Below are 15254 nucleotides of genomic sequence, written 5' to 3'. Positions count from 1 at the left end.
CAGAGGTGATATGTTGCCTCGATTTTTTTTTTTTTCCTCTTACATAGTGCTTATTCCTAAAGCAAAGGATCCTCAATTGTTTGATAAATTTCGCCCGATAAGCCTCTGTAATGTAATCTATAAAATTTTCTCCAAAATCCTTGTTGGTAAGCTTTCGTTGGTGATGAGTGATTTAATATCTTTAGAACAAGGTGCTTTTGTGAAAGGGATGAGTATTTTTGAAAATATAACGCTTGCTCAAGAGATGACAAAATTATTACATAGGCGGGTGAGAGGAGGTAATATAATGCTAAAGCTTGATATGAGCAAAGCGTATGAAAGAGTAGAGTGGCAGGTGGTAGACCAGATTTTTCATGCTTTTGGTTTTCCCAGACTTGTTTTGTAAGTTGATTCATAATTGTATTTCTACCCCTTGGTTTTTTGTCATGATGCATGGCACGTATAGAGGTTTTTCAAGTCAAAAAGGGGCTTGAGGCAAAGGGATCCATTGTCGTCGTATATTTTCATCATCATGGAAGAAGTTTTTTTCTAAATTAGTTCAAAAAAGGATGTCTGAGAAGAAGATTTTACCGTTTGCACATCCGTGTGGTGCACCTATTATATCACATTTAATGTATGCGAATGATGTTGTTATATTTGCTAATGCTGGAAAAAAAATCCATTAAACAAATAATGGAGGTGATTAAGGAGTATGAAAGTTAGACTGGCCAAAGGGTGAATAAAGATAAATCAGCTATTTTTTTCTCAAGAAGTTGGGTGTTCTGAGAAAATGGAGAAATTATTCAAGAAACTGGTTTTAGTGAGGGTAAATTTCCTTTTACGTATTTGGGTGTGCCAATAGTGGATGGTAAATTGAACGGCTGTCATTTGGACCCGTTAAATTCAAAAAATAAGTAAGAGAGTTGAGGGCTGGAAAAGTAGACTATTGTCTCAAGGAGGTCGTCTTGTTTTGTTGAGACATGTGTTGTCGAGTATGTCATTGCATTTGTTAGCTGTTCTAAATATCCCAAAACTGGTGTTAAAAAAGATACAAGGTATGTTTGCTTCTTTTTTCTAGGGTTTTAAGGATGGAAAAGAAAAAATAAAATGGAGGGCTTTGAAGAAATTGTGTGTTCCTATAAAGGAGGGGGGGCATAGGAGTTAGGGACATTCGGAAATGCAACGGTCTTTGTTCATGAAGTTTGGTTAGCATTTATTAACTCAAAATTTTTTATGGGCTAGATTTTTTAGAGCTAAATATGTGAACGGAGGACACATTTCACTTTGCAGACCTTATGGATCGGATTCTTCCTTTTGGAGGAAAGTTCTGCAGGGTATGCCTGAACTTTTAAGTAAATCTAAGTGGAAGGTTAGAGAAGGAGATGTAAATTTAAGGTATGATAAGTTTCTAGATTTGGGACCTTTGGTTGCAGAGTGTCTAGATGGTGCACATTCTCATCTCAAATTAAAAATTTGGTTATCAATAATGCGTGGGATGTGGAAAATTTGCAGATAAAATTGGGGTTTAATAAAGAGGAAGAAGTGATGGAAAAGGTGGGAAATCTTAGAAACTCTTTGGACATACTGCTTTGACTCCCGGAAAAGAATGGTTGTTTTAATACAAAGTCCGCTTGGGATGTTATCAGAGTTAGAGCTCCAATGTTTGAGTGTGCAAAATGGGTTTGGAATAAATGGTTACCGAAGAAAATTGCTATATGCATGTGGAAGGCCGCTTTTGGGTGTTTAAGAGTTGATGAAAGGGTGAGAAGGGTGGGGGTTTCTCTGGCTTCAGCGTGTAATTGTTGTGAGATGAGGCAGCCTGAAGATATAGAGCATGTGTTAAATAGGGGAGACTTTGCTACTAAGGTTTGGAGGAAGGTTTCGGTGGAGGTTGGTGTTCCTTTCCTTAGACAACAAAGTTGGAAAGAAAGAGTCCAAATGTGGTTTAATAGGACTTCCAGATTTTCTCAATTGGGATCATTGATGGGTTTGATTCCTTGTTTAGTAGTTTGGAGGTTGTGGAGAAGGGGATGTAAAGCTAGAATAGAGGGGAAATTGGAGAATAGTTCAGATGTGTGGTGTTCCATTAAGTATTGGGTGGGGGTTTTGAGCAGGAACATGATAGGATTGACTCAGTTAAAGGATGCTGATTTTCGAATATTACAGAATCTGAAAGTGCAAACAGTGAATAAAAGAAGTAAAACTATGCAGAGATGGCTAAAACTGGGGCAAAGGAGGTTGAAACTAAATTTGGACGTAAGCAGTTTGGGGAACCCAGGGCCGGCGGGTGGTGGTGGCATCCTTAGAGACCATACAGGTACTTTTATGTTTGGTTTTCAAAATATTTTAGTTCTTGTTCAAATAATGAAGCTGAATTGAGAGCTGTGTTAGAAGGAATAAAGATTTGCAAACATTTGGGCCATACTAGCATTGATATTAAATGTGATTTGAAGATTGTTGTAAATTGGATAAGAAAAAGGAGGTGCTCCTTGTGGTATTTATGAGATTTTTGGGAGCAGTTGATTGGTTTATTGGAGGGAGTAGGCTTTTTGATAAAGCATTGGTATAGAGAAGGAAATAAAATGGTAGATGTCTTGGCTCATTAAGGTGCTAGGGGGAGGAATATGTTGTTTACAAATAGTAGTCAACTCCCTAGAGTTATCAATGAGTTATATAAATTGGAGAAGATGGAGACGGCTTATTTGAGGTATATTTAGCTGATTTCCTATTGGTTTTGGTCTATACTTTATGTTATTTATCTTTTGTTTGTTTTGTTGCGTGATATTTGTTTTGTAGGTCCTTACTTTGTTTTGATTTGATTGGTTTTGTAATCTTATTTTGTCTGGATGTTGGTGTTGTTATTTGGGAGACCTTTAAAGGTCTGTCTTTTGTTTCTCTCTTTAAATATCTTGTAACCACGGTATTGCTCCGTCAAAAGTGAGGGTTTATCAATAAATGAATGGAGGTCCTGCCCTTCTTAAAATATATATATGTTTGACAATTTTATTTGACAATAGGAGAAATACATTAATGAATAGTACATAAAAACTTTGATTTAATCTTCCAATTTGGTTTACTTTTATATAAAATTGTCAAGAATTAAAATTGTTCAATTTTTTTTTATTACATAGGAACTCCAGCCACCAACAAACCCTTCGGACCCCCTTGGTGTGGCACCAAACTTACGGATCACCGTCATCCGCCCACAGGTCTCGCTGATCAAGGCAAAGTTCGAAATGTAGACTTAGCTTCTGTGCATCAGTTGGACGTTCAGCCAACCCAATTTTTGTTTATATGTTAATAAGTTGTGCCCTACGATTAACGAAAGTCGATTGATGATTAAAAAAAAAAAGTAAGTTTACCAATTCAGGATTTCTTTTAAAAGGCAACATGCAATTAATCCATATATGAGGGTGTGAGTGCAACTTGTTAAGGTGGGCTAAGTTCCCCCACCCCTAGGAGCCCAGTGAAACATGCCGTCTACTTGGGCCTAAAATGCAATGAAAGGCCCTATTGGGCCATTAAGTGACAAACAAGTCCTCTAAATTAAGCCGCCAGCTAAACGACAGGCCTGAAATTAGTGAACGGTCCAATGAGATACAAGAGCTCCAAATCGGACATTTAATTGAGTCTAAGGCCTGCATTAGGCCACCTATGAACACTAGGCCACCTATTGGGCCTCCAATGAAAACGAGGCCCACATTGGGTTTAGGGTTCACCCAGACTTTAGGCCGACCTAGGTGTGTACGTGTGTGCAAGTGGTGCAGTTTTATAAGTAGTAAAACTAGAAGATGGAGGGGAGAAGAATGCCCTTTTTGAATTTTGGCAAACTTTATGTATTTTTTTTTTTCTTTCTTTTATTTTCTAGATCTGTTTGGATCAAGAATTTTATGAGGGGAAAGGAAAGAAAAGGAGAAGAATGAGAAGACTCATTTTCCCTTATATTTTCTTTCTCTATTAGATATTATTAAAAATTAAATTTTTATTTTAATATGATTAAAAATTAGAAAAAACTAAATATTAATGATGTCTAATATCAAATTTTTATTTATAAATTTGATATATTTCTTTATTTTTTTTCTCATTTTTCTTGATAATCAAACATGAAAATGAGAATTCTTTGATATTTTCCTTTCCTTAATATTTTTTTAGTTCTAAACGGGCCTTAGACATCCTTGTTTTTCGCTGAAGAATCTCTATTTTTGGAGTTTTGACTTGGAAAATAAATTTAAAATAAAAAGGTTTGATATATACTTCAAAGGAAAATTCAAAAAATCCTTATGCAAAAAAGTTAGGGAAAAAGATTTACTCTCAATAAAGACCCCTTTAGAGTTCAGACATCGAATTATGTGAATTGCAAACGACATGCACAGAAGGAGCAATGCCAAGCATTTGTGAACTTTCCTCGCGATGTTCACGCCATTATGAAGAAGTTACCTCCTCGTAATACCAAAAGTAACTCCCAAAATAAATTCGTCATTAAATTTTCTTAAAATGAACCTAAGGAAAGGAGGATATAGAGAGAAGTATTCTCCCATCCAAACTATATTTTACTGTTAATTATATTCTATTTTCAACATTAACTTAAGTATTAAAGGAGATTTTAGGAAATCAATAGTATCTCTTAAATTCTTTTTTATTCCGTGATTGTAGGATAGTGGGCGAATGTTGAACAATCATTGTTGAGTTCATTTCAACTGCTACCTTTGTATGTCTCATCTCTCAAACTAGTTCAAATCGTTTAACTGTGGTTCACATTTCTTTTATTAAAGAGGTGCAAATCCTGAAATTAATAGTAAGATATTTCATTAATGGCATGACTACACATACACATGTAACAAAAAACAAGATACCTTGTTTAAAAGCTCCTCGAACTTGACGAGTACAAAAATACATATATGATAATACAAACATTGCCTTGCAATTTGGGAGAATTAATAATTTAAACCGACCACATAACTAATAATAACAAATAGGAAAACAAGCAATCCACTTAATATCATTATTAGTTTTTTTTTTAAATGATGGTCTCTGAAACCCATTTGATACTTAACTAATCCATCAAAATAATTTGTTCATCCCTCTACCTTTTCTCCACTTAAATACCAAGGTATTATACATCTCAAATGAAAAGTCACAACTCTCATGACTCAAACTCTGATCATTTAATCAAGAGAGCATTGAATTTAACACTCTTGACAGCAATACTAGCTTTGGATGTCATTATAACATTGATATAGCTAGCCAAAAAACAAAAACTTTTCTTACTTAATTAAGCACAAAATAAAAAAAAGCCGAATCAAAGAGAAAAGTAAATCAGTAGCTAGCACTTGTCAAGGCTCTATCATTAGTATGATAACCTAGCTAGATGAAGAGCGAGAGGGATTGCAGCACACCAACAATAGTTAATCATGGTAAAATATGAATATGAATTATCCTCTAATACATTGAAAATGCAAAAGATGGTGATGGATGAATCCACTTTAATCACCAATTTTTATACTAATTTACAAAACTAGTATTAACCCTTTAATTGTGGCACGCATTTCTTCTATTAAAGGGGTGTAAACCCCTTGAATTAACAATAAGATATTTCTTGCATGGCTGACTCTAATGATACATACACACACATGCAAATAATAAAAAAAATAATATAGTTTGTTAAACTTATCAAATTTGATGAGTACAAGAATACATATAAAATCACAAACAATGTCTTACAATTTTGAAGACTTAATTATTCAAATCAACCACTCGCACTCACAATAACAATCAGGAAAAAAAAAAAATAACAACCCACTTAGGTATCATCACTAGCTATGGCATGTTATTATGCCATTACTATAGCTAGCCAAAAATAGGAAGCTCACTTGCTTGTTAAGCACAAACAAAGCCAGACGGTGCAGCTTTACCACAAGCATTGAGAAGTAAACCGAGCGAAAGTGGGATGTTCAGATTAATGCCCAACAAGTTGGCCCTAACAGCAGTGCACAAGCAAACCGCGGCCTCAAGGTCAACCAAGCCAGCAATCAAACTGCAGCATGGAGTAGTGGGTGGAGCGCCAAGGACAATCCCAAGCAACCCATTGAGCAGATTTGCGCACACTCCTAGGTTCAAGGTATCTCTAGGGCAAGTTAAGGTTCGTCCTGCTGGGACACCTGAAGGAGTGCAAGTATGATCACAGTATTGTCCTGAAACTAGGGCAAAAAAGAGGAGATTCACGGTAAGGAAAAAGGTAATGGAGGAGGTTTTGGAACCCATGTCTGCAAACAATTTGATACTGGCTAGCTAGAGAATGAGAGATTATGAGGTGGTTTGATGGGTTAGCCTGGAGTTTTATAGGGTATAATTATGGTGGATTGGTTAATAAAATAAAGCACAATTTAGCTTTGCCTACAATTTAAAAGTCATAGAGAATAATTTTATTTTATTTTAATCAAGCAACCATTGCTCTGTTGTATTTGATAGCTAATAAATGATCGTGCTCATCAACAACTTGGATGCATGTATTAATTAAAAATAGTCATTGGTATTGTGTGCATGTGCTCAATCATGTTAATACAATTAAATTTGTTATTTAAACGAAAATGTGTAGAAAAAAAATTTATTTTTATTTTAGCTAGGTATTATTGTTGTATTGAATAGCTGGCTATTTAAGTGCTTATAAAAAAAAAAAATGCAAATTCTCACCCATAAAATATATGATTTGAGATCTCTCATGACACCCATGCACGTTGATTAACACAACAGTTTTTCAAAACCCACAAGTCTATTCCTCTGATTTTTCTTAATTAAAAAATAAAAAATAAGAACAGTTTCATTATTCTAAAATTTTAATTATTAGAAAAAATAAATAGATATAGAGAATTTTAGAAAATTAAAAAAATAATCATTGATTCAAAATAACCATAATGTACGTGGGGAGTGCCGCAACGTCTCATTCAAAGATAATATTGCATTCCACGCCTCTACTTTTGTAAATGGACTTTCTAATTATTTGCTAATTTTCGAATGCAGCTAATTAAAAAAAGATTTTTTGGCTTGGTTCTCCAATCCAATGGCTCATCATAAAGTTCTCGAAAGAATTTGATTGAACTTCATCCTGCTTAATACAAACTTTATCTTTGATCACAAACTCTCCAAATTTTAGATTCTGCGAAGCCTTTCAAAATCCATGAGCTAGAAAATGAAAAATTATACACGGGACCTCCTCCTCCACGTGTTCGTATGGATGTTTCTTTAATGTTAGACAAATGAAAAATTGGTTCTACATTCATTAATATTAAAGAGGAACCCATTTTCAATAAGTATATAATTAAGGAAACAGACGCACGAACAATAAATCACACACCACAATAGGAACACCACGATTTTTAACGTAGAAAACCCCTCCATTGTAAAGGGTAAAAACCACGGGGCCTATGAGACCCAATAAAATTTTCACTAGAATCGAGGCAAAAAATCACAGCAATACAATCACCAAAAAAGCTCACAAACTTAGAGCAAAACGGATTCCCAAAGGAATTGTGATAAAATAAGAATGGGCGAAAAGAAGTCACCCGAACACAGTTACCGTCAATACTGTAAAATCAGGTCCTCCAAAGCTATCAAATAGATATCCATCCTCCAGATCAAAGGTCGACAAATCTCGAACTTGCTCTCCAAATTTTAGCAAAATCGGATCACAAAAAAACTTCCGATCGTCGAGTTGATGAAGATTGTACAATACTTTTTCTTCACACACTGCTAGACACTTTTTTTTTTAACTTCACTGTTGCGGCACCTCAAAATTTTTAAATTGTAGACACGTGGGCTTAACCAGCCCACCTGGGCTTAACCCATGTCACCCAGCCCAAGTCACCACAAGTCCACTTAACTTAACCATCTTAGCCCAATCTAACCTAACCATTGTAGACACCTCATTTTTTCTACGAGGAAATTATAACGAAAGTAATTTCTTTCATTTATACTATGTGTACATTTACAGCAGAAAAGAGATACAACAGAGGAAAAAATAAAAAAAAATGAAAATATATCATAAAAATACAAAAAAAGAATTCAACAAAGAAAAAAATATAAAAAGGGAAATACACCATAAAAATACAAAAAGAATACATCAGAAAAAATATTTTTAAAAAAAAAAAGTTGAAATACCACATAAATGAATGGAGTCTTGGAATACTGCACACATGCTTGCCTCCATGGAACAAAAAGAAATTAAATTGATAGGTTGGAGGTTAGCAGTTAATAAGAATTGGTTAGAAGTTAAAATTAAATGTCTCCTTGAGCTTATCAATTGAGGTTCGGGAAAAGCAAATTGAGGCAAAGAAAAAAATCGAATCAGAGAGAAAAAATCATATCAGAGAATACGAAGAGATATATCATCAAAGGAGCAAAAGAAAGACAAAAAGATAATAGTTAGAGGATTTCCATAGCAAACCAAAGCAATTCATAGGGGCAATAGTCAAAGCAATTCCCTGAGCAATACAATTCAAAGAACAGAGCATTCCACAAGCACTAGAGCATCATACTTAGGGACATCGGAATTCATTTCAAAGATTGAAAGAGTACAAGATAACAGGTAGGTGTTATGTCCCTTATTCTCAAGTATCTCTTGTTTTGTAATGATCATTACTATTGTATTCAACAATTTGGAACAAATTGTTAACTAAAATTTGGCGCACTATAACAAAAATCCTGTGAAGTGCCCCATCATGTTACAAAATGACATAATTATTATTTTAATCAATTTTTTTAATTGCCAAATTAATCCATATTGAAACTCAAAGTCAAGACGACGTAGAGACCCAGGCAATACATAAAATTTTATTATTTAGAATTAAAGTATTGTACAACACTCATGTTTTATGAAATTAACAAAAAAATATTATCATAAAAAGTATAATAGAAATAACTGTAAAATCAAATTGTGTATGGCATTTTTATAATTTTTATATTTATTACTTCTTCTATCACGAAAATCAATTTTTCAATTCAATTTCATTAAGTAATTTTAAAAAATAATATTAAAACTTACGTATTTTTTTCTTTTTGTCAACCAAAAGTGTGTGCACCAGATGCACACGAATCTTGGATAAAGTACTAAAATATTAAATCGACAAATTTGAAATATCTTTTTTTCTTAAAAAGAACATGCAATCAATCCATTTACCATGCTATGCATTTATTGGGTGTGCTTCCATTTTTTGAAAAGAGCCTATTAAATATGACGCCAATGCAATGAGGAAGTGCTCTGGTTGCAATGTTAGTCTGGTGGAACCCTAGCCTCCGTCGCGACGAGGAAGACGACAACGGCGCTGTTCCGTGACGATGGCGTTGATTTGTTGGGTGTCCGCGAGGTGTTGTTCTCTAGCCGACGTCAAGAACGATGACGGAGTTGGGAGTTTTGCGATGAGGAGCCGCCGTCGCGACGAGTAAGACGACGATGGCCTGGAGCGCTGTAACGTGACGACGGCGTTGGTTGTTGTTCTGTTCTTTAACCGACGTCGAGAACGACGACAGAGTTGGGAGTTTCGCGACGAGGAAGACGACGAGCCGCACAGGTGCTGTTTCTAGCCGCCGTTGCGAACGATGACGAAGAGCTTCGTCTTCTCCGGCTGCACGCCTTGGAGCTGTGGCCCAGACGACGTTTGGGGGTCCTATCCGACTCTCTTTCTGCTCGTGAGGTTGCTATCCGTCGCCCCTGACAACGTTGGGAGTTCGTTGGAGTTGTTGGCGGCCAGTGGTGGAGTTGGGGTTCCAGGAGAGGAGGAGTTGCTCGCTAGCGCCTCCATCTCCGTGCTTCAACCGCCTTAGCAGTGTCGCCATCTCCGCTGCAGTGGCAGTGGTACTCGTCGGAGAGCTGCAGGGGCTTCTGGGCTGAGGTAATCGCAGATGGCGACAACGACGAAGTGGTGACGGCAAACCTGCGTCGGCAACATACGATGACGGAAAACGTAGGTCTATCGCAGGTTTGGTTTTTTATTATTGTTTATTTGTTATCTTGTTTTTTGGTATTCAATATGGAATAACTATTAGACATGACCGCACCGTCTACGGTAGCTGTTACCGGAGGGTTGAGGGGAGATGTCGACGCTGGTTTATGGTTTTAGGGGAGTGGTTCGGGGGATAATAAGGTCGAAAAGGGGGACAGTTTTGCTGGGGGAAAATTGTTTGCGGAAGCCTTGAAGAGGCCAATTCCATTTTCAAAATTCAAAATCCCATTGAGAAAATCGGAACTAATTAATGGAGAATTAGGTTTTGTTTTCTCGGACGTGGAGATGGAAAAGGCTGCTGAGGATCTAAAATTTGCATTGGTTCTTAAATTTCTTTCCGCAAGGCTGTCTATTGATTTCCTTCGGAGGCATATTATTCAATCCCGGGGTCTCTCTGAAGTTCCAATAATAAGTTTTATGGACAACTACCATGTTCTATTGAATTTGGTAAACGAAAAGGATTACATTCATGCATGGGCACGAGAAAGAAGATGGGTGGCAGGGTGCCAATTTCGGCTTTTTAACTGGTCTGTGAATTTTGATGTAAACAAGGAACCATCGATCGCACCTCAGTGGATTTTCCTACCATGTTTTCCTTTACATTTATATAGAATGGACTGTTTGCAAAGTTTGGCCACTAGGTTTGGTAGATTCCTGGGGACAGATAATGCCACATTATATAGAACACGAGCCACTGGTGTGAGATTATGTGTTGAAGTGGACTTGCAGAAAGATCCTGTGGAGGGTTTTCTATTGGTGGTAGGACAAAAGTAGAATTGGTAAAGGGTAATATATGAGCAAAGAGGTTTTTATTGTAATAAATGTTGTAAACAAGGTCACACTGAAGTAATATGCCGATTTGGAGTTAAGCCTAAGGATAAAAGAAAGGTAGGTATGAGGAAGGAGGGAGATGAGAGGGTTTGGAAAGAAGTGGGTAGAAAAGAGAATATGATAGTTGAAGAGGAAGGTCCTTTTTTGAAGATTCAGGTTCAGAGGGTCGAGGAGAAGAAGGATGGAAACATGAGTGGGCTGTCGAAGGAGGTTGAGAAAAATAAAGAAATTGTGAATGAGGTTAATAATGTGGGCACTAAAAAAGTGGATGAAGTTAATTTGGTAGTGAAAAAAAGTGGAGAGAAAGTCAATCGTTGTCAAGGCTAGAAGTCAGAGGTGGTAGGGGTGCAGGTAGAGCTGGGAGGTTGCTTTAGGTCTGCCCAGGAAATCGGAGTTACTAATGAAGGAGAGAGGGGAAAAGTTGAAAAGGACAAGGATGGGGAGGTGATTTTGGTGGAGGAGGTGGATGAGAGAAAGAGTGATGTGGAGGGTGTAGGGTGTAGGGTGTAGGGAGAATTATGATGTGTTGTCTGAGGGAGATATGGAGGTTTGCATTGATACTCAAAAAGAATATCATTCTGATCCAGGTAATGTGACAATGGGTGAGTCGGAAGGAAGATATAAAGATGATGGTCAAGTGAAAAAGTCTAAGAGGACTAAGGCAGTGCCTGAAAAGTTGAACTTATGATGGAAAAAATTCTGTTTTGGAATTTAAGAGGGTTGGGCACGTCTAAGAGGATTGAAACAAATTGTGAAAGATTAGAAAGTTTCGATTTTGGCAGTTTCAGAACCTTTTCAAGATATAGAAAAGATAAGAAGGTAGGCGAAATATTTGCAATTTACTAAATTTTGCTCTAATGTAAAGAAAGGTGGAAAGATTTGGCTGTTCTAGAAAGAGGATGTTCAATTGGATTGGGTGGGTGCCTCTAATCAATGTATGACAATTTATTTAACAAAGGATAGAGGCACTTTGCTTCTTACTTTTGTATATGCCAAATGTTATCATATTGAGAGAAGAGAGTTATGGGAACAGCTTCAAGGGCTGTCGAGTTTTGATGTGGCTTGGGTTGTTATGGGGGATTTTAACGTAATTCGGTCAAAGGAGGAAAGGGTTGGAGGTAGACCTCACTTGGGTTCGTCTATGGCTGAATATAATGGCTGTATTAATAGATGTGGTTTATTAGATCTTAAATTTGAAGGAAGTCAATTTTTATGGTGTAACGGCCAACAAGGTTTGATCAGAAGTTGCGCGAAACTAGACAGGGTGCTGATTAATAATGTTTTTTCTATAAATTATGGTGAAGCTAAAACATCTTTGTTGAAAAGAAATACTTCAGATCATTCTCCTATCATTTTACAGCTGTGTACGAATATGGAGAGGTATGGGCCAATGCCTTTTAGGTTCCAAAACATGTGGATGTTGCATGGGGATTTTTTGGAATTGGTTGAAATGTCTTGGAAAGAACACATTGTGGCAGATTCAGGATTGTGTAAATTGGCAGGTAAATTAAAAAGGTTAAAACAAAGACTTAGGGTGCGGAATAAACAGATTTTTGGGCGTGTTGGTGGTTTTATTCAAGAGTTGGAGGAAAGGGTGGAAATTTTGAGAATTTACTAAAGACAAACTACTCGGAATCAGTTGAAGAAAAGTTCCTTGTTTCTAAGCCTGAATTGGAGGTTTGGTATAAAAGGGAAGAGGCTAGGTTGGCTCAGCAAGAAAAATTGAAATGGTTGATTAATGGTGATCAGAATTCAAAGTTTTTTCATGCTGCGATTACACAAAAAAGGCGTAACTCTTGTGTAAATTCAATGGTGCTCCCTAATGGTTCGATGTTGGAAAATATGTAGATGATCCACGATGAAACTGTAAGTTATTTTGAGCAATTCTTGAGGCAAAATAGTTCTGTGCAAAGGTCAAATCTAGACGGTCTTATCCATCCGGTGGTTTATGAGGAGGCTATAGGTCGGTTTAGGGAAGGACCGACTGAGGAGGAGGTTTATGAAGCTATTTCTTCTATTTTCGTGAATAATAGCCCGAGACCAGACGGATTTGGGTCTTCTTTCTATATTACCTGTTGGAGGATTATTAAAAATGATGTGAGGGATGCGGTAAGAGAATTCTTCAGAGGTGATATGTTGCCTCGGTTTCCAAAATCCTTGTTGGTAAGCTTTCGTTGGTGATGGGTGATTTAATATCTTTAGAACAAGGTGCTTTTGTGAAAGGGAGGAGTATTTTTGAAAATATAACGTTTGCTCAAGAGATGACAAAATTATTACATAGGCGGGTGAGATGAGATAATATAATGCTAAAACTTGATATGAGCAAAGCGTATGAACGAGTGGAGCGGCAGGTGGTGGACCAGATTTTTCATGCTCTTGGTTTTTCCGACTGGTTTTGTAAGTTGATTCATAATTGTATTTCTACTCCTTGGTTTTTTGTCATGATGCATGGCACGTATAGAGGTTTTTCAAGTCAAAAAGGGGCTTGAGGCAAAGGGATCCATTGTCCCCATATATTTTCATCATCATGGAAGAAGTTTTTTTCTAAATTAGTTCAAAAAAGGATGTCTGAGAAGAAGATTTTACCGTTTGCACATCCGTGTGGTGCACCTATTATATCACATTTAATGTACGCGAATGATGTTGTTATATTTGCTAATGCTGGAAAAAAAATCCATTAGACAGATCATAGAGGTGATTAAGGAGTATGAAAGTTAGACTGGCCAAAGGGTGAATAAAGATAAATCAGTTATTTTTTTCTCAAAGAAGTTGGGTGTTCTGAGGAAAGGAGAAATTCTTCAAGAAATTGGTTTTAGTGAGGGTAAATTTCCTTTTACGTATTTGGGTATGCCAATAATGGATGATAAATTGAGGGGCTGTCATTTTGACCCGTTAATTCAAAAAATAAGTAAAAGAGTTGAGAGCTGGAAAAGTAGACTATTGTCTCAAGGCGGTCGTCTTGTTTTGTTGAGACATGTGTTGTCGAGTATGTCATTGCATTTGTTAGTTGTTCTAAATGTCCCAAAACTGGTGTTAAAAAAGATACAAGGTATGTTTGCTTCCTTTTTCTACGGTTTTAAGGATGGAAAAGAAAAAATGAAATGGAGGGCTTTGAAGAAATTGTGTGTTCCTGTAGAGGAGGGGGGGCATAAGAGTTAAGGACATTTCGGAAATGCAACGGTCTTTGTTCATGAAATTTGGTTGGCATTTATTAACTCAAAATTCTTTATGGGCTAGATTTTTTAGAGCTAAATATGTGAATGGAGGACACATTGCTCTTTGCAGACCTTATGGATCGGATTCTTCCTTTTGGAGGAAAGTTCTGCAGGGTACGCCTGAACTTTTAAGTAAATCTAAGTGGAAGGTTAGAGAAGGAGATGTAAATTTGTGGTATGATAAGTTTCTAGATTTGGGACCTTTGGTTGCAGAGTGTCCAGATGGTGCACATTCTCATATCAAATTAAAAGACTTGGTTATCAATAATGCATGGGATGTGGAAAATTTGCAGAGAATTCTGGGATTTAATAAAGCGGAAGAAGTGATGGAAAAGGTGGGAAATCTTAAAAACTCTTTGGACATACTGCTTTGGCTCCCGGAAAAGGATGGTTGTTTTAATACAAAGTCCGCTTGGGATGTTATCAGAGTTAGAGCTCCAAAGTTTAAGTGGGCAAAATGGGTTTGGAATAAATGGTTACTAAAGAAAATTGCTATATGCATGTGGAAGGCCGCTTTTGGGTGTTTAAGTGTTGTTGAAAAGGTGAGAATGGTGGGGGTTTCACTGGCTTCAGCGTGTAATTGTTGTGAGATGAGGCAGCCTGAAGATATAGAGCATGTGTTAAATAGGGGAGACTTTGCTACTAAGGTTTGGAGGAAGTTTTCAGTGGAGGTTGGTGTTCCTTTCCTTAGACAACAAAAATGTGGTTTAATAGGACTTCTAGATTTTCTTAATTGGGATCATTGATGGGTTTGATTTCTTGTTTAGTAGTTTGGAGGTTGTGGAGAAGGAGATGTGTAGCTTGAATAAAGGGGAAATTGGAAAATAGTTCAGATGTATGGTGTTCCATTAAGTATTGGGTAAGGGTTTTGAGCAGGAACATGACAGGATTGACTCAGTTAAAGGATGCTAATTTTCAGATATTGCAGAATCTGGAAGTGCAAACTTTGAATAAAAGAAGTAAAACTATGCAATGTGTGAGATGGTTAAAACCGGAGCAAAGGAGGTTAAAACTAAATTTGGACGGAAGCAATTTGGGGAACCCAGGGCCGGCGGGTGGTGATGGCATCCTTAGAGACCATACAGGTACTTTTGTGTTTGGTTTCTCAAAATATTTTGGTTCTTGTTCAAATAATGAAGCTGAATTGAAAGCTGTGTTAGAAGGAATAAAGATTTGCAAACATTTGGGCCATACTAGTATTGATATTGAATGTGATTTGAAGATTATTGTAAAT

The 15254-nt window shown here is 36.7% G+C and overlaps 1 protein-coding gene across 1 annotated transcript; it reads right to left on the bottom strand.

Annotated features, from left to right (window-relative positions):
* Nucleotides 1–5856: 5856 nt before the first annotated feature.
* Nucleotides 5857–6240, bottom strand: LOC131146753 (14 kDa proline-rich protein DC2.15-like). The gene has a single exon (XM_058096525.1). It carries the CDS (start codon nucleotides 6238–6240, stop codon nucleotides 5857–5859), a length of 384 nt encoding a protein of 127 aa, XP_057952508.1.
* Nucleotides 6241–15254: the final 9014 nt, after the last annotated feature.

Source organism: Malania oleifera, chromosome 13 (genome assembly GCF_029873635.1).
Source record: "Malania oleifera isolate guangnan ecotype guangnan chromosome 13, ASM2987363v1, whole genome shotgun sequence".
NCBI classification, from domain to species: domain Eukaryota; kingdom Viridiplantae; phylum Streptophyta; class Magnoliopsida; order Santalales; family Ximeniaceae; genus Malania; species Malania oleifera.
Note: the sequence above shows the minus strand (reverse complement) of the source record. Positions and strands in the feature narration are given on the sequence as shown.